Raw genomic sequence first — 26,125 nt, 5'->3', positions numbered from 1 at the left:
CAGACCGGACATTTGGGCTCTCTGACATGTCACTGTGTATAAATAACTGACACTATTTCTGTTTGGAAACTTTTGCTTTCCCACATTATAATAAGCAACACATTCACAACAGATCCGTCTTACAGTAATTAGGCTTGTCTTCTGCTGATGCAAACCATTCACTACTATTGTTCTGTTTGTTTACCCCTCAACAAAACACCAACAGACATGTGAGTCTGATTTAATGATGCAGTAAAACTTTGAAAATCACTTCCAAGATGTCAAGATTCCAACTTTAAAATGGGCTTTATTTATTTGTTTATTTTTACAGATGTAAAATCTTTTTTTTTAAAACTATATACCTGTATACTTGTCCAGCTTACACTTCAGCAGTTGACAGAGATGTAGTAAGTTTAAATGTCCATTGCCTCCTTGTTTCTAAAGTTAACAAACACCATTCAACAAATGCTGTTGGCGACTTCACATATTGTTTTTTTTTCTATTTGGAAAATATCACAGCCAAAAGTAACAGAGAAGAAAACTATACATTAGACATTTGAACCAAGGTGGAGAAAGTTGAGGGTATAAAATGTAGAGAATGGATTCATTTGTCTGATTGGCTGGAGAGAAAGCCACTCACCCATTCAACTGTACTGGCAAGGCTCCGCCCTGACTCTCCAATAGGCCCCGCCTCTGCCCCATGGCCACCTCACATGCGTTCTCATTGGAGTAGAGGTTGATTGGCGTGTTATACACTGACGGCTGGGGCGGGACGAGGACAGGGGGGGAGGAGGAGGAGGAGGGAGAGGATGGGTAAGAGACGGGAGGTGGAGGAGGAGGAGGAGGACTGGTGTAGGAGGAGGAGGCAGGAGTGAAGGCGGAGGATGGGGATGGGATGAAGGGAGCAAAAGGAGCATGTGAAGGAGGGAGCTCTGCTCCGCAGCCACCGTAAGCTCTGGGAGACTTGTTGTAGGGTGCAGTGGAGGGGCTGGAGGAGTGAGGGTGGGGGTGGAGTGGTGGAGGTGGGTGGGTGAGGGCCACTGGTTTTATGATATCTGATCTGTTGTCCTAGCGGCATGAAAGAAGAGCATGCAAATACACACGAAAAACAAATCACAACACAGCACACACTATACTGATGCCTCTCAGGTCAGGATTTAGGAATCCCATACCATGAAATTCTTATGATTTGTCTGTTTTAGGAAGTCTGATTCAATTCAAAAATAGCTTAAAATTTGTCAATCAATTTTTTTATTTCCAGGGAATAAGGAAGCATCAGTATACTTAAGTGTCATTTACAGTAAAAAATAAATAAATAAACAAATCCATCACTATAAGAATAAAAAACATAGTAACATCAAGACAATGGGGGTTTTCATGCAGCAAAAATGTGTGTTCAGCATCGTTTCAGAAGGGCGTAGTAACTGAAACAAAAAGCACTCAAAGCACTTAAAAAATAGTACCCCAGGTGAATTACTTTTCTTCTTAAATCATTAATAAACTAACTTTTAGCATCACAAGTTTCTTGTTCAATAGTAACTCGAACATATCTCATCACATCTACATAGCACAAAACTCTGCATTAAAGACCCATGTTGATCATTTTAGTTCTTTTTTTAATGTTTTAATTCTTAAAAATTGCACCTTTAAGTAAACAGTTATATTTTCTGATTTTCTTGCATCTAAAAAATAGACATGCTGCACACGAGGGTATCTAATGTTTGGGTTCTTTTGGTGACATGCTGTGTTACGGTACCTTTGGTGCCACAGGCGGACCTTTGGGAACACTGGAGGCCCTGGAAAGAGAGAAGAGGAGAGGAAAGAGAAAGTGAGTTATGATCGCTCAACCCCAATTATTTTGAGTTAAAATAATTCCTTTGAAAAAAATATTCTTAATAGCCAAAACCATGTGGGTAAAATAGCAAAAAGCTTTTCAAACATGTACTGATATTTATAGAGCCAATAAAAATTGCTCCAGCTGTGAAAGTTTCATATCTTACTGAGGTTGAGTAAAAACTGTGGTTATGGTGAATTATGACTAAACCTGAGCTCTCAGTATAGAAAACAACGTGGAGAAGTTCATCAGTGATGACAGAATCCAAAAGAGTCTCACTGTGTCTGTGCGTCACGCTATGAAACTCAAGTTGATAGGGCTGAAAACTGTGGTCTCGTTCATTCAAAGGCAGCTGTTTTTATTCTATGAAGGCTTGTATCAATCTGATACTGCTGGTGTTTGATACTCTTGATGCCACATTGAGCCATGAGCTCTCCCGAATGTCATCTGAGGGAAAATGTCTGCAACCATCCGCACAGTTAAATTTAATTCAGCTTAGCACCTCATCCTAAAATTAATGTTACTGAAATATTTCTTAGTTCTCAGTCGACTTCTCTGGTTTAAGATGTTATTTATGCAAAAGGAAAGTATGTTAATGATGTAAAATCAACTGAAACAATTAATTTAGAGCAGTTATGGATCAATATTCACTCGTTCAAACACTTAACATGAGTCATGTTAAGTGCCTGAGAGCACAAACATAGAACAAATGAAAGCATCTCGGTGAGCATCAGATGAAAATACACTGGTTAACGTAAATTAAAGGTTAAATAAACAGTCCAGTAACTGAAGACGTGTGAATGTCAGCAGCCTCACATTCCTTTCAGAGCGGCCCTTCGAGAAGCTTCCTGAGGGAGGCTCATGTCCTTCACCTCTGTAAATTTGAACCGACAGCCTTGTAGTAGCTAGAAACACATCAGTCTACAGATCGAGCCGCTCCAACACTTGGCCTTTTCCTCTCTGCCTCTGGTTCCTCGCTAGTTTTGGTTTGCCAAGTGTCCTGATATTGCCATCGTGTTCCTTTAACGGGACACGTGAGGATCTTTAACTTATACTATTACCAGAAGCAGAATGACATCATGCCGTAAAATTACAACTCTCCCAAACCTGCCACAGGAACAGTTCAGGGAAATACTATTTTTAGCAGTCACATGACAACTCTCATCACACCTGTGGAATTTGAGTTTAATTCTCTGAGAGAAGGAGCTTGGTGTGCTTCCCATAGTCCGGGAGGGGAGATGGATGACCAGGTCTGAGCTGAAGGCTAACAACTGTTTTGTGAATCCTGTGGGTCACATGATTCCTGTGGGATGTGAGTCAATCTCAAAAATATCAACAGGAGCAGGGATGGGGATCATAATAACAACAGGTCAGTTTGTATATGTAAATATGCAGTTCTAAAATGAATGAAGTCTGTGGTGTGATTGGGACAGGACAGGAGTACTTTTGTGGGGTTGGGGCAGGACAGGAGTACTTTTGTGGGACTGGGACAGGACAGGAGTACTTCTGTGGGGTTGGGACAGGACAGGAGTATTTTTGTGGGGTTGGGGCAGGACAGGAGTATTTTTGTGGGGTTGGGGCAGGACAGGAGTACTTTTGTGGGGTTGGGGCAGGACAGGAGTACTTTTGTGGGACTGGGACAGGACAGGAGTATTTTTGTGGGACTGGGACAGGACAGGAGTATTTTTGTGGGGTTGGGGCAGGACAGGAGTACTTTTGTGGGACTGGGACAGGACAGTAGTATTTCTGTGGGGTTGGGGCAGGACAGGAGTATTTTTATGGGACTGGGACAGGACAGGAGTACTTCTGTGGGGTTGGGACAGGACAGGAGTATTTTTGTGGGGTTGGGACAGGACAGGAGTATTTTTGTGGGGTTGGGGCAGGACAGGAGTATTTTTGTGGGGTTGGGGCAGGACAGGAGTATTTTTGTGGGGTTGGGGCAGGACAGGAGTATTTTTGTGGGGTTGGGGCAGGACAGGAGTACTTTTGTGGGACTGGGACAGGGCAGGAGTATTTTTGTGGGGTTGGGACAGGACAGGAATAGGTTTGTGTGAGTGGGATGGGATATGGGTCACAATCCATTCCTGTGTCATTCTCTGGTCTGAGCCAAATATCTGTAGGGGCTTCTGAACCCTGGAGTGAGCCTACTAGACTATCTACTGCCCCCAAGAAGCTTTACCGCTAATATACTCTGAGACACGGATGGTTAAAGATGGTCATGGTCTGACAATCATAGTAAAGAAGGTGGGATTTGTAGACTATGCTGCCAACCAAAAGCAAAAGAGCCACCCTAAGGAACTGTTAAAGCGTTTAAGACATTCCTGATATAACTCGGGACAATACGCCTCACCTGTTTTTTGTCTCAGTAAAACTACAGTACGTGAGCAGTATGTCTGTACTTTGGGACTCCCTTCAAGTATTCACCGACATCAAAGCTGATCTGAGGACAGCAGTGATCTCACTTGCACAACCAATGGCATGGACATGTGTGAGGCACATAGAGTAGGAGGGAGACCACCAGGGTATCAAGTAGGTATTTCAAACACGTCACCGTCATCCCTGAGCGCTGTAGCCTTGATTACACTGCGGCTATAACTGGAAACACCAACATGGAAATGTGTTGGGGTCATATGGTGAAAGGGAGGAAAAAAATGAGACCGAGAGTTTAATTTAACATTTTCTCGGGGGATCTGCATAGTCAAAGTTAATTTTAGGCTCTTAAACAAGAAACCTGCTGTTTTATTAAGAATGCATTTTATGTTCCTGGCATGACCTTGGGAGAACTCATGAGATCCAGGTTGATCTTCCTGAAACCCAAGTAGCTGCGAGTGTCAACTGAGCCTTCCAGAAACTTTTTGGAAAATGTGTTTATGCTTTTTGAAAATTGGCAAAAATAAACATGTCAGAGCCTCCATTCTCTGGGGACTGATAGCAGAGGAACAACAGGACCTCGCACCGCCGTATCTCACACTTTGCCACAGGAACGTCTCTCCGTAGCGCAAATGTGTGAGGGTCAGAGAGTAAGTGGACGCAATAAAGACGCTGACAGTGTGACAGTGACAAACATGACAATTCATATGTCTCCCTCCAGCACACCAAATGGAAACATTTGCTGGGCTGTAGTGTAAAGTGTGTGTGTTCTCCATCCAACAACAGCTGGTCTAAAACATGTCTCTGTTCTCTGTGTTTGCATGTTTCACTGTCAGGCTCGGCGTGCCTGTGTTTCTGTCTCATGTTCATCAAAGTGTTATTATTTGTGGTGAGTTTGGTTTTTGCTTTGATACCTCACCACCTCCGGGTGCATGCTGTGGCACTGCTTAAACATGTTTCCATATTTTGTTAAGTACCAGTCAGTTGTGGTAATATTTATTTGCCTTTTTTTCTCTTTGGTCGTCAGGGTTTGCGTGCATTTTAACATTTTGTATGTTTGCTCAGTGTCCTTGGACTGATTCTGAATGTTTTCCTAATTAATTATTTTTGGAAATACATAAACTTTTGCATAAAACTAGCAGCATGCTTTCATGGGCCATTTCATTTTCTCTGTTTTGTTTCCACTCTCTTCAACAATTTTCCTCTTTTTGGAATTTATAGGGAACGAGCAAAACAACGGGACATCTGAAAATGAAATGAAAATAATCGAATCCAGTCCTGCAGTAAATACAGTCAACTGCATGATGGAAAGCTGTTGACTTTTCAATGCAACTGTATGTTAAAGGAGACTTATTATGCTTTTGTTTTTTTGTTTCTTTCCTTCAGTGTTTTATTTATCTTGTGTATATAAAAGATATTGAAAGTAAAAAAGGTCAAAGTCTGCACTGAAGAAGCTCCTCTCTCCCACAGGAAACAGCGTTAACTCTGTGACTTTGTGACATCCCACTACATCACAGAGTCACACATATGCATGGTTTATGCCCAGCGGCTAGTTTTGCACCCAATAATTGATTTAGCGCGGCTGCTCTGTTGTTGTTCGGGTTGCTGGGTCAGGCGTGTGTGAGCTGACCGATCAAAGGAGACGGGGTGTTTGGGAGGGGGGGCCTTAAAGAGACAGGAGCGTTCAGACACTGAACAGTATGAGAAAACTGATGGAAACATATTCGAGTAGAAGTGAAAAATAAAATCATGAACCTGAAAAAGAGCATAATCTCATTTTCAATAATCATATAACACTTTTCTCCACCTCATCATCTGATGCTATTGTATAATGTTCTGTATGAGCGACATTAAAGACACAGGATAAAATAAAATGTATGATTTTCTTGTCAAATCATGTTTTCCAACAGCATATTATGTTTTAATGTGTTAACCATATGTTAACTTTTGAGTCTAAGTTACAGTTTTTCCTACATTTATGCAGTACAGCAAGAGGAGGACTCCATCTCCTCTTCATCTCCTCTCAGATCATCCGTGGCCTCGCGGCTGTTCCATGTTCGCAGTTGTGCATTTGTGTTTAATCTCTCCGGTCTATTCTTATTCAAGTGAGATCATTGTCTGATGTTTCCAGGGCTGTGCCCTCACACGCCATCAGCTTCACCAGCAAGCAACCAGCCATACTGAATCAATAAGAGACCGTTGACTGTGTGATTTTATGTCTGAGACAAGAAGGGCAAGAGGCGGGAGTGGTTTAGGTGGAGGTGACACTGACAGGGAGCTGTGAGTCACACCAGGAGAAGCAGAACACACACTCTATGATACGAACACATTCAAGCTGTACACGTCTGAAGGAATTTTACAAGTGAAAGTGATTCTGTCACACCACGTCATCGTGTGTGTGACCTCTCATAAAGTGTCGCCAAACAGTTTGTGTTTACTCAGACACAAGTACACACACACTACATGCATGCAAACACACGGCTCCTATGTCATCATATCTGTCTTCTACACACACACACATCATTGTATTCCAGCATGAAGCAGCTCTTTAATGAAGTGTGCTGCCATTCGGATGACAGATTCATTAAAAGCTGTGAATGGACAAAGGGACATTTTACTGATATAATTATACAGTTATATGAATAACACAGACTACAAAGACCAGTTTATTCACTTTGCAGCATCTGCACCTGCAAATAAGCTTCACACACACACACAGACACACTATTTTCAGATTAACTGAACTTTGGATACTTTTGAATATTATACGTTGATCAGCCCAGTTGAGTTAGAAGTCTCTGTGCCTCTGGGTTTTTCTGTGGTCCTGCCTCAGAGCCAGTCTGGGTTTTTATGAGCCGAGATCTCATCTTTTAGATTTGCACCTAATTCGTCTTGGTGAGGCATTTTTTTGGCGGCTCTTACATGTTTTTGCGGTAACTTTTGCATTCCTGCAAAGCACAGAAGGGAATGATCTTATCCAACTGAAGTCAAAACTGTTTAAGTCAGTATAAATCCAGCATTTGAAATATTAGATGTTCTTTAAATTTGTCATTTTTCTAAATAATTCCTTTTTTTTCATCATTAATTCTCTTTAACTTTAAAGGTCCAGCGTTTAGGATTTAGAGGTTTTAGGGGCGGAAACATAATCATTTTGTCATTAGTGTATAATAGCCTGAAACTAAGAATTGTTGCGTTTTCGTTACCTTAGCATGAGCCCCTTATGTCTACAGTGGGAGCAGGTAATTTTCCTTCATGTTGCACTGCCATGTTTCTACAGTAGCCTCGGATGGACAAACCAAACACTGGCTCTCGAGAGGGCCTTTTGCATTTTTGTAGCCTCTGTGTGGGAGGGTGACATGAGGGATGTTCAGTTGGTTACAATCTACAGTCTCCTCTCTAGATGCCACTAAATCCTGCTCACCGGAGTGGCACAAAATAGCAGAGTGATGAAAAACAGTGCAGAAGAGACAAAAGGATTCTGTGACTTTTCAAAATTGTGCACGTGTTCAACTTTGTTGAAGCAACAAAATGTAACTTCTCAGAGAAAGACAGTTGAGTTGTGAGTCATCCCCAGGTCATCAAATACTGACGCGTTGGGTTAGCGTCAGACCTGAGCTGCCAACCCACAGCGTCAATATTTGACGATCTGGGAAGAGACTCGCCAATCAACTATCTTTCTCCAAGAAGTTGGAGAAAGATAGGTTCCAACTTGTCTTGTCTTTCCCAAAGGAACCAGGAACAGATTCAAGTATGAAAGACATGAATCACAGAGAGGAAGACACTTCCTCCCTCACAGTGTAAATCAGAAGCAGCTTAATATATGTAGAGGCACAACTGTCCCCCAGGACCGTTCACCGTTAACCTAAAACATGGCTTTTTCTCTTCTCACCTCTTTTTATCCTTCTGTGTTGTGTTTGAATTATCTCACTCTCCTCTTCTTACTTACTCCTTCCTGCCTTTCATTCCCCTTTTTTTCTTCTTTCCTGTGAATGAGGTCACCGTTCTTTAAACAAAAGTGATAATGGTTACTGAAACAAAGCCCTCTAAAATGTATGCAGTCGTCATTCCCGAAGGTGGAGCGCACACTCTGAGCCCCTTGTCTATTTATTTCTTTTACCGTGCCTTATTAGGAAGCGGGGGGAAAGAGTGGGCTGGTTTGGTCACTGGGTTTTTTTGTAATTTCACCTTAAACTGAAGCAGACAGACCAACGTGACCGGGAGAGAATGCCAGCGCAGAGTGACTGGCAGAATTATTGCCACGTGTGGTTCAGTACTTAGGTGTCACAAGTGTGCGTATGTGTGTAGTGGAGGAGTTATAGAGGCAGAGGGAGTGTAACTATGTTTACATGCACACTAATCCGAATCTAACAGTTTCCACTGAAGACACTGGATATGCCAATGTTATTCAGATTTCAGCAGTTTTCTTTGGATGTCGGGTCAAAAAGTCTGAGACCACTCATCAACATCTGTTTATTCAGCATTTGCTTCCATAGAAATCCTTTTTTCTTCATTACATGCAATCATACAAGCTTTTTTTCAACAATTTAAGTGAAAAGTTGTCTTGATGACTCATGTTATCCGGGCGTGATCTGACAGTGTTACACAAAGCCTCTTGTGATGTCACAGGATGCTTCACTTTCTCAGTCTTCAAGTGCCACCATAAAAATGTTTAATGGAGTTGAAGTCATACGGGTTATTGAGGTACAAAAAAAAATGATCAGGTTTGGCACAAAGTTGTGGAGAAAACTGAGAATATTCACACGGCGGTCATTTTCTTCTGACGTCGTGCTCAGTGAAGCTTGAATGCTGGGGTAATGTTACGCTGCTGTGTTGCAGGCTGATCGTCGTACAGTATAAACAAAGGGGATCTGACAAATTGCGATCATTTGACGCATGCATCAAAGAAAAGTCACAAGATTTCAGTCACAGGTTTCAGATATGCATAAACACCTCAAGCCGACCTTTTCCAGAAGGTGTTTGAAAAGAGAGAAAAGAGTTAATATCAGCTGAATATTCATTTTCATTAGCCATATAAACTGGTTATTAGGAATATTGTCTCTTTAGGAGTGGAGGCAAGAATGAAAATATTTCGAGCATGTAACTGTGGTGACTTTAGGCCTGATGGAGAGAGAGACAGATAAGTAATCCTGATCTCACAGGCTGGTGTAACATTCCTCTGCTGGTGTGATTAAATGCAAAGACAACTGTGTTATTTCTCTGCTATTTCAAGACCGATGTGTGAGTTTATCAAGAACTGGGCTTTAAATAGATCAGGAAGCTGAGTCTGCCTGTCTTTATCAGTCCTCACACTGGGCAAGACCGGGGTCAGCCACGGATCACATGTACTGCAGGTCTGTGTGATTAATGTGTGTGCTCCATGCCCATGTCTACTTATCTGGTGCATGTGTGTGTTCCTTATCAACTCCCTCCCTCCACAGAGGCCTCGACGGGCCTTTTTCTGCTGCACATGAGATCCTAAAAAGAAGCTTTGACGCTGAACAGACCAGAGGAACAAGGTATGTTCAAATTAGACCCGTTTTACTGCAAAAACATTCCTCAATTTAATCAACTTGGAGAAAATTAGTTGAAACAAATGCAGTCACAGGATGAAGAAAAAAACGTTTGTTTAATTTCAGCTTTTGTTTCACTGATTGTGCGAAAGCTACACATCACATAGGCTGTGTGAGGAATCAGAAGTTGTGTTGTGTTTGTGCTTCTTTATCCTCTGCCACAGATCAATACGGCTAGACATAAAGCCTGAAGGTACGAACTCCTCTGTGGTTTTCATGAAAGAGGCTTTCACACTTCTAGCCGCCTGTTGTCTGTTTATCTGATGGAAAGTTGCACTTAATAGAGACTTGACCTGACCTAGCAGACAGCTTCTTCACATTTGGGTCAATATCTCTTACAGCGTGGTAGATTTGAAGATATCTACATAAATGTGTACATAGAGACGCCTTTATGTCATTTTCTTTGAGCTAAATCTTGGAAAATCTATGAGCATAATCAGGAGATCTGTCAGTTATCACAGAAGAAGAAGGCTTAACTGCCCCCAACATGTAGCACAGCCAGTGTGTTTCCTGTAGTAACACAGAAACAAACAAGCACTTTTTATAGTAGCTCCCTTTCTAACAAAAACACAGAGCAGTGGACTGCTACCCCGAGGACTCTTAAAAGCAGAACCATGAGAGGAAACAGGCACATTAAGTTAAAACCCCACCAGGGCAGGAGAAAGGAGGCAATGTCTCCAACAGCCTGCAGGTCAACAGTGCTGCATCAAAAACCCCAACAGCGTCCAGGAGCAGGAGGAGTGAGAGGAGGAACCAACTACACCTCTCTTAACTTGACTAAATAAAGGTTATAAAACAAAATTACAGAACAGAAATAGATGTGAGAAGTGTGAGAATAAAAGCGTAAAAATTAAAATATGGGGCACAGGAAGTGGAGTATGCTGCTGCTATACATGTTTTACTGAGTTTGGACAGTGAAGGACCATGAAGTCCATTAAACAGTAAATAGAAGGGGTGGAGGAGACGTATATTTGTGACAAAAAGCTGTAAAATCTTGTATAATCTCATACAATGTATGGACATGTTTATGACACCAAAGAAGAATTACTGCTGTAACGCATATATCCAGCGGCACACCGAATTTCACGTAATTCAAGGTAATAAAACAGATGAACTGCGTGGATTCTTTTACAGCATGTAATTCTTTTTAGATGTTTTCCAAAGATCGTAAAAGTAATTTTATGCAACATTCATGCAAATACACAGTATATATTCTAAAGACAGATGTTTTCTTTTTATGTGAAACAATAATGCAAGTGTTTGGTTTCACCACAGTGTCTATAGGAGTGAGTGAGTCTGCACCGTCTCTGGAGTCGCGGGGCAGTAAAACAGTAGAAGGGAGGAACTGAAGTCCTGTGTTGTCTTTTGAGATCTAATTTAAACTTTTACAGCTGTGTTTCACAGCAGACTGACCAAGAAGTAAAAACTGTAAATATAAACAGAGTAGCTCACAGGGAGGCACTCGGAAAGACACACGGCAACTTTGAGACCTCAGAAATAGGGAACATTTCAAACCCAGCGCAGACGTCTGGGGGTCCTCCCCCATGAACTTGTTTCCTGCAGTCTGGTGACTTTTAAAGAATGAAAATATCAAATTAATGAGTACGCTACAACATCAGTTTCACCTTAAATACTTAAATACTTAAATACTCAACAGAGTAATTCATCCCCATGGCATGAAGTTGCATTAATAACTGGCATAAACTAACTTTTTGCTCTTGCCCCTTGGAGAGTCTGCACACACCATGGCCCCATGTTTGTCAGCCTCTCGATGGTAATGCAACCGCTGTGATTGACAGAAAGCTCGACATGAAATAGTTTACAAAATGCATGTCAGTCTCCCTCGAAACCTTCCCTAAGAAACAGGGTTTATTTTGCCAGGATGTCAATATGATTGAGCTTTTCTTTCAATTCTCCATTTCAGTGGCAGAAACAGGTTGTGGTAACTAAAAGATGCCAAAATCGGTCTTAATATGGGAAAAATACAGGAGCATTGCAACCCCAAGAGGAAACTGTGAGAGGGCAATGAAAAAAAGTCTTCTGGGAAAATCGACAGGGTTGGCAAGTCTGGTCACAGGAACAGGACAGACACAAACACACGATGGCATGCAGTCACACCCAGATTGCATATTCCCATGTAGTCCCACAATATTGTTCCACTGTAGCAACACAACCTGGCATGTCTGAAGCATTTTTCACTCATCGTTAATGACTCGTGACCGAAAAATGCCCTGCCATATCTCTGCGAGCACTTCATGGCAACTCCCACACAAAACACTGCCATCATCGTTTAAAAGATTTAAAGTATAATTGAATAAATTAATGACTCCATGGACTGTGATTGGAGTTTCGCCAGCCTGTTTGCGAAAGAGGTGCTAGACATTTCCAGACTGCAAAACTGAGCTTTTTCTTTCTCACTGCAGCTGACTGACAAACACACCATGACAATCCTGACCAGAACCATACAACCTGAGGAGCACGCAAATCCCAGACTTTTACCCCAGGGCCAATCTGGGTTTATCAAAGTCATGTCAGTGCTGTCAAACTCAGTTTAAGTCCATCCATAGCACTGTTTTTTAAAATTGCACAATACACAATACACCCTGATGTGATTTCATGAGACTCAGATGAAGATTGCATTGTTTCAAGTGTGGGTGCTGAGCAGAAGGAGTTCAGGAATCTCTGCCTCGGAGGCAAACTCAGTCCATACTGGGGCTCCGTGAGGGGAACCAATGATACAGGGGGGCCCAAACTGGATGAGGACATCCACATAATTCTAAGGGGCCCCAAATGGGATGATTTACAGCAGAGATTCAAGATTAAGAGGCCTTTAGTGCTGCATTTTGTAAGATCTATGGTCTCAAATTATCTAGTTATGTGCCTACAACATCAACACCGAGTACTCAGAAGAAGAATAAACATTGGAGCCATGACGGGTACGAAACGACCTTAAATGTATATTTAATGTGTGTGAGGTTTTTTCTTTCTTTCTGGCAGCTCACAGTTACTTTGTTGAATGCAACAAAAACAGTTAGCCAGCACAATACATCAAACACGAAGACAGACAGAGTGAAGAGACAGCACTCAGCACTGAGACACGCTGCCCATCAGAATGATCCACAGCTGGACCAGGAAGTGTTTTCCAGATTCAACATCTGGCCTGAGGTATGTTGAGAGGGTTATGGGTATCAATGTGCGTCAGTATCACTCAGAGAGATCCACTCTTAGATTTACTGGCGTATTTGTATTTCCTTTATCTTTCCTATCTTATTTTTGATTGCATAGCTCTCTGTTTCTGTTTACTCAGCCCATGTCTTGTTTTCTTTCTCTCTCTGACTCTTTAGTTAACACACACACACACACACACACACACACACACACACACACACACACACACAGACACACACACTGCTCTCAAGTTGTGTATCACTGAGAGTCACATGTCTCATAAACTTAGGCGACAGTGATACGACAGAGACCATAAAATGATCCTGGCTCTGACATCGAAACAAATACCTGAATCCGTTCAGCTTCTTTTTTTTTTTCCACTGTAAAATCACAGCATTTTAAACAGATGAGTTTGAAGAGGATACTGGTGGAAAAAAAATTGCAGGAGCGATGCGAGTGTGTAATCTTTAGAACAAATGTAGCACAGATAGGTATTTATGCACCGTAAAGACACACAGATGTCTTCAAACCTACACATGCTCCCAGGATAACACTCTCCGCCAGACATGGTGTCATCTGATTATGTAATTAAACAAAAACAAATATACGGTGCGTCATTTGGTTGAATTTAAATATATCCCAGTCAATTTGAGGCTGATAACACAGTAGACTTGAAGCTTAATGTGAGAACGGCAAGAGAAGATGGCAAATTGTGCCTGGGACTTAAGTGTATATTGTGTTTCAAAACATGTTGATTACAATTTATTATGAAGTCATTTGTGACCATGACTACAAGTTTATTTTATTTGGAACAAAACTGCTGAGTGTATAGTTTATGTCCCGACTGCGCCTTACACCCTGAAACTCATTTATAGCAATTAGTCAGCACTTATGAAATGTAGCTTCTTGTTTTTCTCCTCCAATCAGTCCAGATGATTCTTCACACTGCTCCAGCTGCCCGTTTGGGTATCGTTCAACAATGCTGGCTGGCCTAAGGATGAGTGCTCTTGGCTTACACTAAGATATGTTTGGCAAATAGCGGAGAAGAATTAAAAAAGCAGAGACAGATGAGCTCAGCACAGTGTTCTTGGCCTCAGAGTATCTGTGGGCTACCTTCACAGACCCCTAATGTTCTTGGGATTTGTATTTTCTTTGGCAAAAACAACAGACTAGCAAAAGACAGGCAGAGACAGGTGGGTCTAGCTGTAGCTGCATTCTCTTGGTATTATGATCTTACTGGTGAATACTACAAGCCAAAGCCAAAGATGATGACCGTCAGTTTTTAGATGATCTTTGGCAAATACTACAGAGCAGTGAAAGACAGAGACAGGTGAGCCCAGTTTAGCGCTCTTGGCTTTGGAACATCTTTGGCAAATATCAGAGCCGAGTAAGTGACAATGGCAGCTGTGCAGAGAGCGTCTATGAGTACAGCGGATTAGTAAAGGGCTGTGAATTTCTGCAGCTACAGCTCAAGTCTCGCAAGTTCTAACACATCGAGCCAATTCTATGCTTGTTGTACCGGCGTATAACCCCTTTTGACTAGTTTTATTCAGCTTTTGTCACCCAAAGTAGTACAACTGGCAATAATCACAGCTACAGTATGTAGATTCAACACATCATCCTCATTACTGAATGACTGGATAGATTGATTGACTCTTATAATTCACCACTAAGATCATAATATCAAGAGAATGCAGCTACATCCAGACAGTTTGGTTAGGTTTAGGCAATAAATTTACAAAAAAACATGATGCAATTTAAATATGTCATGTAAGTTAAAGGCTCGATCCCATTTTCAATGTTATTCTTACCCCTTGTTTTCAGCTGCATCCCCTCGCCCCTCAGAACAGTTACAAGAGGCAGCGGTTGAAACTTCCCCCTATAAAAATGTTACAACCCTTCAACACCCTCGTATATCATCAGTTGTCTTTGATGGTGTTTATGTAAACTAACGTGACCAGACATTTCCAATATGCCATCCCTTGCTGTGGTGATTTCTCTTGAGTAACTGTGGCTATCCTGGTACGATCACAATGTAATTTACCATTTAACTTCACGCTATCAATGAAGTCATCAAATAAAGAAGAACACTGCTGCATTACCTGGTCACGAGTGGTACATTATAGACTAATGTTAGCAACATGAGCTCCTACCCTGCAAAGCTAGACTGATATTAAAGGGGCAATACCGAGTGCAGCAAATTTACTGCTGGTAAAATTTCGGTACATCATATTCCATCAAAGGCGAGAAATGCAACATTGAAATATGTCAAAATGCAAGAGTGTCAACAAATCAACAATAACAGTGTGAGTTAGCTACAAAGACATCAGCAGACTAGTAGCAATTGTCTTATTCTTGTCATAAGGATCTTGTAGCCCCAACAGTCTGTCCTACCTCTCTATCCCAACTACAAAACAGTCTGCTCCCTGATAAAGGCAAATAAAAGAAACAATAAAACATTTTTAAACCTTACAACACAGATGTAATGTACTGTACAGCTCAACAGGAAATTCCACTACCACCCAAACTATAAGTGGTGGGTGTTACAGCTCCTAGACTGACTATACATGTTTGTCAATCATGTCAGAGCCAGGGTTTTAATGTTTTGATATACACTTTCTTTTCCACTATAGTGAAATCTTCAGCATCTTCTGAAATGCTTAAGCGGATCAAATGTTTGCCGGTGCAGAGGCATTAACCGAGGTATTTCTGTAAAAGCCTGGCCTCTCCGGTCTTTTGTAAACAGAGAATCCAATTATCTCTGTCCTTCAAAGGCCGAGTCTTTTCAAACACGATGTTCTTGTTACACGCGGGTCAGTTCCAAGTAAGCATGCTGTACATTCTGGGTTTCATTTCAAAGTGTAAGCTAAAAACAGGCCGTAGATCATGTGAGTCAATATTGCGGACAAACAGGTAACTGACACATAGCCCCATACATCAAATGACCAATTATGTAAGTGATTCTGATACAATGAGAGGTTATTAGTCATGTACAGTATGTGCACACAGTATTGTGTTCTGTTGTCCTTAAGAAAAAAAAAGAAAAGGAAAAATTCATTTGTTTCAATTAATTGTGAGTGGCCATGCCAATGTATCAGTGGTGTACTCAAAGGTACATGTACATCTTTAGTGCATACACACAGGTGTGTGCCTATGTTTGTTGGTTACGTGGCTGTGCACGACCGTCAACACAACCCAGGGGTCTTGCTGTCTCTATTAAGAGAATAAAATGTAAACAAAATGAAAACATATACTCCATGCCCATATAAACTTCCCTCACCCAACCCCTTAACCGAGTACCCAGAGCCAACTTCCAGACTCAAAATAACTCAAGCAGCTGCCATGAGATCTGTGTTTGCTAGTGTGTGTGTGTGTGTGTGCATGTTGTCTCGCTTTGCATATATATATGTAACATATGAATGGGGAGGGCAAATGAATGTGTGTGCACAACATACAGCAGAGGGCTGATTTAAACTTTGTTGCTAACTGCTGTGTGTGTTCTGCACGGGTCTGTAAATCAATGCCACTCCAGCAAAACAACACCACAGCAGCTCAATTCAGCAATGCACACGCAGAAGAGATCTAAAATCCGAATGTGTCTTATTACAGCGTGTCTTTGTGGCTTTCTACATGAACACATACGATGCCACTTTTATAAATGTGACGACTCCACCATTGAGAAGAATAGGCTTGTCAAACGCTGCAATTATCTCATTTGAGGTCCTTTCAACAGGGCGAGATCTCCACTCTGATAAGAAGAGAAGTGGAACCAATTAACCACACAAAAGCTGCTTTGAAACCTTTTCTTCTTCTTCGCATGATGGCTTGTTTATTCAAATCATGCATTCATTTGCAGTGTCCTGTGAGGTGCCTGGGTGTGTGTGGGTGAGTGCATCAGGTCAACCGTGTTTTTTGTTTGTGGCTTTTAACTCCCTCGAACACATGAAGACATGGAGACTGCGCCATTACTGGTGAAAAAACACTCACATGCACACAGGCTCATTAAACAGTCAAATGGGCTTCGAAAAAGACTTTACTGTGGGGAATAAAGCATTTAGCCAGACACTGGCAGTTGGAGTGCGTAACAGTGAAATACAAAGGTGGTTTTGTTGAGGCAGGCGATGATTGGTTGAAATGAACAGTTTAATACTTTGGTGTACCTCTAAAGAGAGTCATTACATTGCTGAAGAGGCTCATTTAAGTGTTGAAATGCAGTGATTGCCCTATACAAGTGGGACTGTTTCAGGACAAAGCCACCAGCACGGAGGAAACACGGCACTGTTTTTGTGGAAAAGTGCTACGATAATGTGCACCGGACAGTCGGGGTTGGCTGGGGTGAATGTTGAGAGCAAAGGGACCCTGACGTCTGCATGTGGTTTCCTCAACCAAAGCATTTTGGTTGAGGAAAGATGGTTCAGTTACATTTTGGTTAAATAAAGTAATTTCCTTAATATAGCCATTAAATGTCTCATTTGCTAGTAACCACAAGCAGATATTGTAGAAAATCAGACCATTTTTCTATTAAGTACAGTTTGTTAAACACACATTATGTAATTTCTGATGCGGGTGGTCTCTCAATCAAAACAGTGAAAACATGATGACATTGATGAAAAGTAGCATGGGATCATGGGAGTTGTTGTCTTTATGGTTTAAGGTCCAATTTGTAAGAAAGTTGACTGCTGAGTCTCATTCCCAATTCGCCAAATACTGACACTTTGGGTTGTTGGTAGATCGGAGACACAAAAATCAACTACCTTACAAATCGGACCTTCCAACAATCACCATTGCTGATGAAAATCTATCTGACAGACTGTAATAAAGTTTTATAACGTTACATTGGGTCACATTCACCAAGTTCTTTCTTCACTCTCTGACATATCATCTAATGTTTTCCCGTAAGTTATACTGACGGGACCAAATGAAATCCACTGTTACCTTGAGTTAAATTACAGATTTTTCTAGGTTTAAACATTGTTGGAAACATTTGGGATAATCTAAGTACACAACTAGCCAAAGGTCTAATCATTTTAATATGGGAATGTTAGATATTAATTGATTAATTTTATCAATAACTTTTCTTTATTGTGTATATAAACATAATTTCTAGAAGACAAGGATTTCCATTGTCACCCATCTGGCCTCGCTTGCTTGAAAGACTGAAGAGGTTCCATGGAATGTACTAAAATCTTACCACCCAGCCTTTTGACAGCCTATTTGTGTGTGTCCATTGTGTGTGTGCATGCGTTGTGAACACATGTGCTCCACATGTGTCTGATATCTCGTTCATAGAAAAACAGTCTGTCGAGGCTAACAAGATATCGGTTGTTTTTCTAAATCTCATCCAATGAAATTCAGTTTGACACTGAAAATGAAAAAAAGGGGAAAACGCGTTCAATGAAAAAAAGAAATTCCAAGAAACCCAAATGCATTTTTTCCACAGCTGTGCATAAGTAACTACAGTAAAACTTTATGGATATCCATGAATCTAAACATTGAGCAGTGATGTTTTAACATTCTCGCATTGGTGCCATCAAGCAGGCTGATCTATGGTTTACAAAAACTGCAGATGGCAACCCACAGCTGATCAAAAACTGTCGGCCGTGGAGAATCCATCTCAATCACAGTTTATGTGGCTCTCTTTCATCTCTTTGCCATGCTGTTACTTCTATTTGCTTCCCTTGACTTCTCTTTAGGTTTTTCCAGTCTTCCTTCTTTCCTGTTGCTGCTTCTGAAACTTCACTCTGTTAGCTGCTTACACACACTGACACACTAACTGTTTCACAGAATAGCCATGAAGACTCCAGAGGTCATGAGCCGAGTAAAGTTTGTGTTTTGAGAGCTATTAGTAACGCAACAATACAGAGTGCATTCCTAGACAGAAGAAAAACTTGGGCCAAGATTGAAATGTGAAGTAAAACAACAAACATTGCGGATCACTGACCAGACATGTCACCGCTATGATTTATTCCTTTACTGCAATTTCAGTTATGCAGGAAAGAAAGAAACCATCCCCGACACACCTTATGTGAGATAGTGTCAAAAATAAAAAGAATAAAGAATAGAAAACAAGAATAAAAACAAAACAAAAGACATTTGCCGAGTGTTTTGTGGATGGCTGGGTGAAGTGGGGTCAGAGCCTGACCCTTTGGAGAATAAATATCTGGAGTCGCATCGGATTCTGCTCTGATCCTGAGCCGTTTACATACAAGGGGAGAGCTCAGAGATGACTTTTTAACTATCGGGATTAAAACGTGCATTTGTCATCACTCCTGTTTATCAACCTGACTGCAGCAGGGATCCACGGAGGTGATCGCCATAGTTGGGTGTTTATATACTGTAATGTTGACTGCAGACTGGCAGACTTCGATGGGAAGATGGGAAAAAAAGGGAAAGAGGCCCTAAGTCTCTGGTGAGTGCTTCATTTGTGTGTGATGTTGTTTGCCAACGTTGGTTACGGCTATGTACACTGAAGTAATCTGGCTGTTTGAGGCGGATAAACACTGTGTGAGTAACCCGAATATACAACTGATCGGCTCGCTTGATGTCACCCAGGCACAAATGTTAATGGACGAGGTAATGTTTAAAAGTTTTAGCCATGTTAAATTTCCCCGTCCAGGAACTAGTGACAGGTGACCAAATGAAACACACCGTCACCTTGAGTAAACTTGTGGATTGTCTCTGGCTTTGAGCATTCTTGGAAACACTTAACAAACTATAATACAAAGGTCTCGTTATATCGAGATATTTTAATGGAGATTTCCTACAAATCATATCATAAAACAATTAACTGAATCACTGTATGTGATACTTATGATACTGATCTTTGACAGCTTACAGAACCTCCCACTCAGTCACTCAGTCATACTGCGATAAAGTGACAGACTTACAGCCATGTAATTCAATTTACACACTACATTGCCAGACACTCGCTGCTGCGGCCAAATATAGATCCGCCCTATATGCTGAGATGTAGGAGTGAAAGTCCCCTTCGAAACACGAACAATACGTCTCGTGCAGATGCAGATGGAAACTATTACAATTGTGAAGTGCTTTTGTGATCTTTGTAAGTAAGAACAAAATCAAAAGAATGGAAGAGGGATGAAAGAAGCTGATAAAAACAGGCCTTTGATGCATCTGAGATCTGCCTTTCAAGTACAAACCTTCAGGGGAACCAGTTGACAAATCAAAGACGTCTTTAATCTGCTGCTCATCAGAGTGATGTTTATAAATGACGCACAGACCTCTTGTTGCTCGCTTGACCTTTGTAGCTGCTCTTTATTTTGCTTAGATACATTCAAACCGGCTGATGGAATAAATGGAAAAACAACAACAGACTTACACTGATTTTGTTTTGGCACCTGCTACCTGAAATGTCAGCACAGTCTGCCTGACGGTAATATGTTTTCCACCGAAGAAATAAAGAAAGTCTCTCAGACAGCTAAATGAATGTTGATTATTACTAGTAACCATGGCATTTGCATTCATGCATTTATCTGGCTCTGCCTCGCAGTTAATAAATCCTGGTTCTGTTCCAGTCTTACTGGACGGAGAGATGGGTGAGGTCCAGGATAATTCGGCCCTCTTTACATCTGCCATGTCATCTTTAAAAACAATTTTAACAGGGAAAAAATCATCTTTATGTCAGCTTAAATTTTTCTTGCGGAAACAACTTTATTTTACAGCTTTTCCTCTCCTTGTCCTTCACACATCTGCTGCCCATCTCTTCTCCCCATCAGCCCCAGTATTTGGAAAAAGGAATAACAACCTGTCTCCTTTTAAAATACACACATGCAGACGCCACATGCATTGTTAACATTTCTCGCTATCTTCACACTGTTATCATTCCTTCTGCTGTCCGACTCAATGACAAACCCAATCAAAACGTGCAGGCAGAGAGGAAAAATGAAAAGAGAAGCAAGCGAGTGACGCCCGTAACAGAAACAAGGGACTAGATTGGTTCTTTCCATTACGCATGAAAACCCATTAAATCCCAGATGTTGACCTAGGCGTGACACTCTTTGGATATATAGTACGTCTAACTCACAGTGCCAATGAATGCCAAGCGACAAACAGAAAGAAAACTTGAAACTCTGTTTTATTTTTTATTAATGTATTCTCTGGAAGGCACAGGGATTACTGTCAATCCTCTGGACGATAAAGTATCCCAGTAAAATCGAAAGCCGGAGCCAGCTGTCCCCGATGTGGCTGCCTGGTCACACAGCCTTAACAATATAATGCTGCCACTTAATGAAACAAGCCGTTCCATGTGTGTCCAACAGGGCATGAACCAACCCTTCAAGCGATGATGTCTGCCACAGACCGAGAGCGATGCAGAACAGATAATCCTTTAACTGGTCTCCCAAACAAGCACACCCTTACATGAGATTTGTTAGGTTACACTGGCATTTGGCAGCTCTTTTGGTGTCTTAAGGAAGTAATTGAAAATAAGAGTCTATTACAGCTACAAAAAAACACTTCGCTTGACACTATAGTGAACAAAACATTAGCAATGTTCAGATCAATGAGTTTTAAATTAAGAATTTGACAATTGTCGATAGTTGGATGAGAAGATGGATACCACCAGAACCTCTAAAGCTCATTAACCCAGGCTGTCCTTTTCAGAAAAACAAATTTATTGGTCAACTGGGAAAGCAGCTTATCACGACCCATTTTTACGTTTCATGTTAGGCACCGACCTCTAGTGGCCATAGTAATTATTATGGAAGCAAAGGAGGAAGTAAGGCTAAACCCAGTATTGGTGTAAAGACCAACAAAGTCCAGTTAGGGAGGAGGTTGGGAGGGATTGTGGGTCAATAAAGTGCAGGACTTTCACTCAGGAGACGGCTGTTCATGTCCAGCGAAAGTCAACAAGTAACTTGAACTTACCAACATAGTTTAGCGTTGTCACGTACAACATGTAACTGAAGTTGCAGTTGCGGGGTAAGTAACACAGTTATTTTAAGCCAAACCAGAATGTTTTCCTGAACCTGACAAAGCAGTTTAGCTCCAAAACCAAACTGCATGGGAACAACAACAGTCCGTCTGTTGGTGGTACGCTGCAAAGGTCTTGTTGTTTATGAACAGTGGTATATGTCATTTTGGGAGTCACTGGCAATAGACCTATTCAGTCGTATATGTAAAAGGATGCGTTGGTGAAAACATGGTTTTGGATTCGATGCTGGACTATTTATTGGCTTGGTGCAGTAACTTCTTGGAATGCAACCATTTTTTTTGTTTCATACATTTTTTTTTCCATGTGACATGATTCGGGACTTCTCCATTAAGTTTTTATAGAGGTATTTTACCAGTTATGAATCCCCTATTTATGGATTTATGGGTGTTATTGTTCTTCCTCCCCACCCTTTTTATTTATGCTTTTAATCACTCTATTTTTATAGATTTTATCTTGGCTTTTTAAATTTGCCAATCATTTCTATATATATCGTTTTGTTAGGTGTTTGTGCGTCTGTATGAGTGCAGAGTGTGCCACTATAATAAGGCACACTCTGTATTAAGACCATTCCTGATGCTCTATTGGCTGTTATGTGTGTTGATGTATATGATTGGTAGTCCCATACATTTCTTTTTTTACCATTTGAAAAAATAAAATCTCCACCTTATACCTCCCCTTCCTAAATATTCTTTCTAATGTGTTTTATGATGATCCTGATGAAATCACAAGCCAAAATGCACCGGTCTACAAGTTTTTTACCTTCGTAGCTTCTGATTTAACACAGTCAAGAAAGCAAATAAGCATAATTCACAAAGGATCCCTTCAAGGCAAGATACATAGTAATGAATTATATTGTCTATATTGTTTGGCAGGTTTCAGTTATATGAGAAGCTTTGAAAAGCGCCAGGCTCATATCAGCCTCTTTCACTATATGCCAAACCTTCAATCAACCACATGTTTTAATGCAGTTTTAGGGAGACAAACTATATAAGCAGATACAGAGTGTGGACGTCTTGTTCGACTATACATCATGAGCCAGGGCTTGGATGACTACTTGATACACTTTCCCTAATCTGATTAAAACTAATTACTGTAAAAAGCAATCGGTCAGAAACCTTTTGCGTTGTTTTATCGACGTGCTGACACAAGCTGTTCTGTGTCATTGAAATAGTTTCAAGAATGAGTCAAATAACCGCTACTGTTCCCTGCAAAAGCGATCTCAGCGCTGCGTCGACTGGTTGTTTATCTTCCACGTCGTTGTCAGCAAAACTTGTTGACCTTCTCCAATGTAAAAAGCATCCATCAGAATATGAACTCCCACATTGACGGGTAAATCATCCACTGATGACCTTTAGCCAAGTGTTTTGCTAAGACCTGCTTCACTCATCATAAAAACAATTTGATCGTGGTTCTCTCTGTAACAGAAACCCACGCACTGACCTTGAGTTACTATTAGCCCTGTGGTATTACAGTAAGTGTTCTCTGCCACTAGACCAAAAGCAAACATCTTCAGCCTGTCATCATTTGGACGCAAATTAGAGACATGCTCAGTTAGCCTCAACTGAGGGGAGGGCTGAGGGAGAGATGAAAAGCCATTGAGGGAGGACAGAATGTGAAATCCAGACGCAGTTGCAGAGACGCAGAAAAACACACAGAAAGAAAAGGAAACCGAGCGTTTTATCACTTCAATCTATTCCGATTTCCCGAAAAAGCAAAATCAATTATTTTGTTTACCTGCGCATGTACTGTTTACTGTAAATCTGCTCCTGCTTTCATGATATCGACTCCAAAAAGGACAAGTGTAGGAGCACGGGACATCTCACAGTGTTTAAATAAAAACACACGCATGCCTACGAGCGCTGCCAAAGAACCAGACAATTCAAACCACATGGGAACCAGTATAAAGCCTGACACACACAAGCAGACACACACACACAGTAACACAACTACTCGCGATAAATCATCTCCACTGTACAACAACGATTCCACCAAAGAGTGAGGAGTTAGGCCTTGGGGAAGAGGGGGTGGTCCACATGTGTGATGCTCTCGCTGTGATTTCAGTTATTCCTCCGTCCTTCAGGGACCGGGAGATCAGGCAGAACTAATGGCATTGCTGTGTGTTAGAGCTAAGATTAATTCCTACAACAACAGTGAACATCTGCCTGTATGCGGGATGTCTGGGGTTGAAAGGAGGAAGCATGGACTTGCAGAGATGGGGTTGTTTGAAAGGGAGCGTATGGATCCTGTGTTGTCATGGAGATAAATGGCTTCCTGTGCATGTTCACACGTTAAATCATTGTAAAGTGGAGCGGTTTTGGTTTTATGACCACGCACACACACACACCCACACACACCCAGTACATTGAGTGCGAGCTCTTGGCTTACTTCTGCAGGGTGAGGCTGAGGTTGCCAGTGCAGCTCTTGATCTTGTTCTGGGCCTCCAGGTGGTTCATGCCCTCCGTGGCGATGCCGTCGATGGACAGAACCATGTCTCCAACAGCGATACCACCTTTAGCCGCCTTCCCGCCGTCTGTCAGCTGCAAAGAAACCACAAAAAGTTTAATTTACGGCATAGCCAGCCACATCACACTCAGGATTATAATCCTGCAGGAGGGAGGGTCAAAGTGATGTGAGTAGATCCACTCCGTATTTATCACAGGATTTATGGATCCATTCCATTACGGAGGCATTTGGACGTAGTTAATGAAAGACCTGGTCGTCTACCACATGATGGAGGGTCTCCCGTACAGTCAATGACGCGTGTCTAATAACAGGAGCTTTCATCTATGAGCTACCTTTGTGTCTTCTTTATGGCTTGCTGTCATACTGGGCTTACAGCTTGTTAGAGAAAGGGAGAAAGTTCAAAAGGTCTCTTAAGCACAGTGTGTGTGAGATAAAAGATCAGAGCTGTGATACAATCCTCGTGTCCAAAGTCTCCACTACTGCATGCAGTCAATTTCTTATAGGCAGGTTGTTTAATGAACATTAAAGGAGACCTATTATACTTTTTCATTTTTTTCCTTTCCTTAAGTGTTTTATAAAGGTTACAGCGCAGGATCATGAAAGTTAAAGAGGTCAAAGTCCGCACCAACAGAAGCTCCTCTCTCCCACACAAAACACTGCTCCTGAAACACCTCGTCAGGAGCCCCGCCCTTTAATTCTGTGACTTTGTGACATCACACTACGTTACCACGTCACACATTCACATTATTTATGCCCAGATACTAGTTCGACACGTAAGAATTGATTCAGTTAATTGAAAACTTTGTACGTCAGGACTGTAGCAAGAAGTCGAGAAGTCGGCGTAACAAACTGATAATGAACGGACCTTGTCTGCTTCTGTAACCAAAAAAAATGTAAAAACAGCGTATCTTGACACAAATTTACAACAAAGATCAAGTAAAGTGAATCGAGTGCCAGTAAAAAGTAATCATGTCATTATTCTCCGTACAAAACGCAGTTAAAAAGGTGACAAATAGCTAATGGGACGCTCCATGGTGTAGACACATTCCACTTTTACTGGCTTTGAGGAAACGACAATTACAACCAGACACCTCTCAGTTTGCATGCATCATAAAATACACATACACTCCATTTGTCTTAGCCCTAGTGTTCAGTGTCTTACATGATTTTTGAGGTATGTTTTAAATATCTGCATCTAAACAAGGTTTAATTGCTGCACTTCCACTCCGGGGGAAGCTGGGTAATTTGAAACAGATTCAAGGCAAACAAAAGAAACTCATGTTGAGCGTCAGGGCTGGTTTTTAATACCAACCCTGCTGCTCAACATGGCTTCAACATGCACAAACGCTGCACTTCATCTACCCTGTTCTTGACAGTAATGTTAAATACGTAACAGTAATACTGCTGGAGGAACAACTGTAATATTTCCCACAACTGTTACTGCTGGTGTCCATCTATTTGAACATATTTTGAAAATATGTGTTTGAGAAGTGCTGCGAGGCAACGAAACACAACACACAGGAATAAAACCCTCAAAATTAATTATGTGTTTTATATTTTTCATGTTAAAAATAGAACTGTTACCTTCTTGGTTAAGTGGAAGTATGTGTTATCTCTGCACATTTCTAGAGGTGAGGTTTAATGTTCTAGATGTCATAGAAAAACATTAAAGGATAAGTTCACCAAAAAAAAACAGCACACAGCAAAGCTCCTAGATAACTGAAGTAGATGGGGACTTGTTTTCAAACGTTTAAGGAGAAACTATTTACTAGTTCCTGTTAAATATAA

At 41.3% G+C, this 26,125-nt stretch overlaps 1 protein-coding gene across 1 annotated transcript in view; it reads right to left on the bottom strand.

Annotated features, from left to right (window-relative positions):
• Positions 1–26,125, bottom strand: part of pdlim5a (PDZ and LIM domain 5a) — a 62,341-nt gene that overhangs the window by 24,437 nt on the left and 11,779 nt on the right. Inside the window, exons 2-4 of the mRNA XM_073466523.1 lie at positions 24,260–24,411; positions 1,736–1,775; positions 620–1,047 (exon numbers count right to left, since the gene is read on the bottom strand). Coding sequence (XP_073322624.1) covers positions 620–1,047; positions 1,736–1,775; positions 24,260–24,411 — 620 coding nt within the window. The remainder of the gene's footprint in view (positions 1–619; positions 1,048–1,735; positions 1,776–24,259; positions 24,412–26,125) is intronic.

This window comes from Pagrus major, chromosome 5 (genome assembly GCF_040436345.1).
Source record: "Pagrus major chromosome 5, Pma_NU_1.0".
Classification (NCBI taxonomy): domain Eukaryota; kingdom Metazoa; phylum Chordata; class Actinopteri; order Spariformes; family Sparidae; genus Pagrus; species Pagrus major.
The sequence above is the reverse complement of the archived record's forward strand: the minus strand, read 5'-3'. Positions and strand labels throughout refer to the sequence as shown.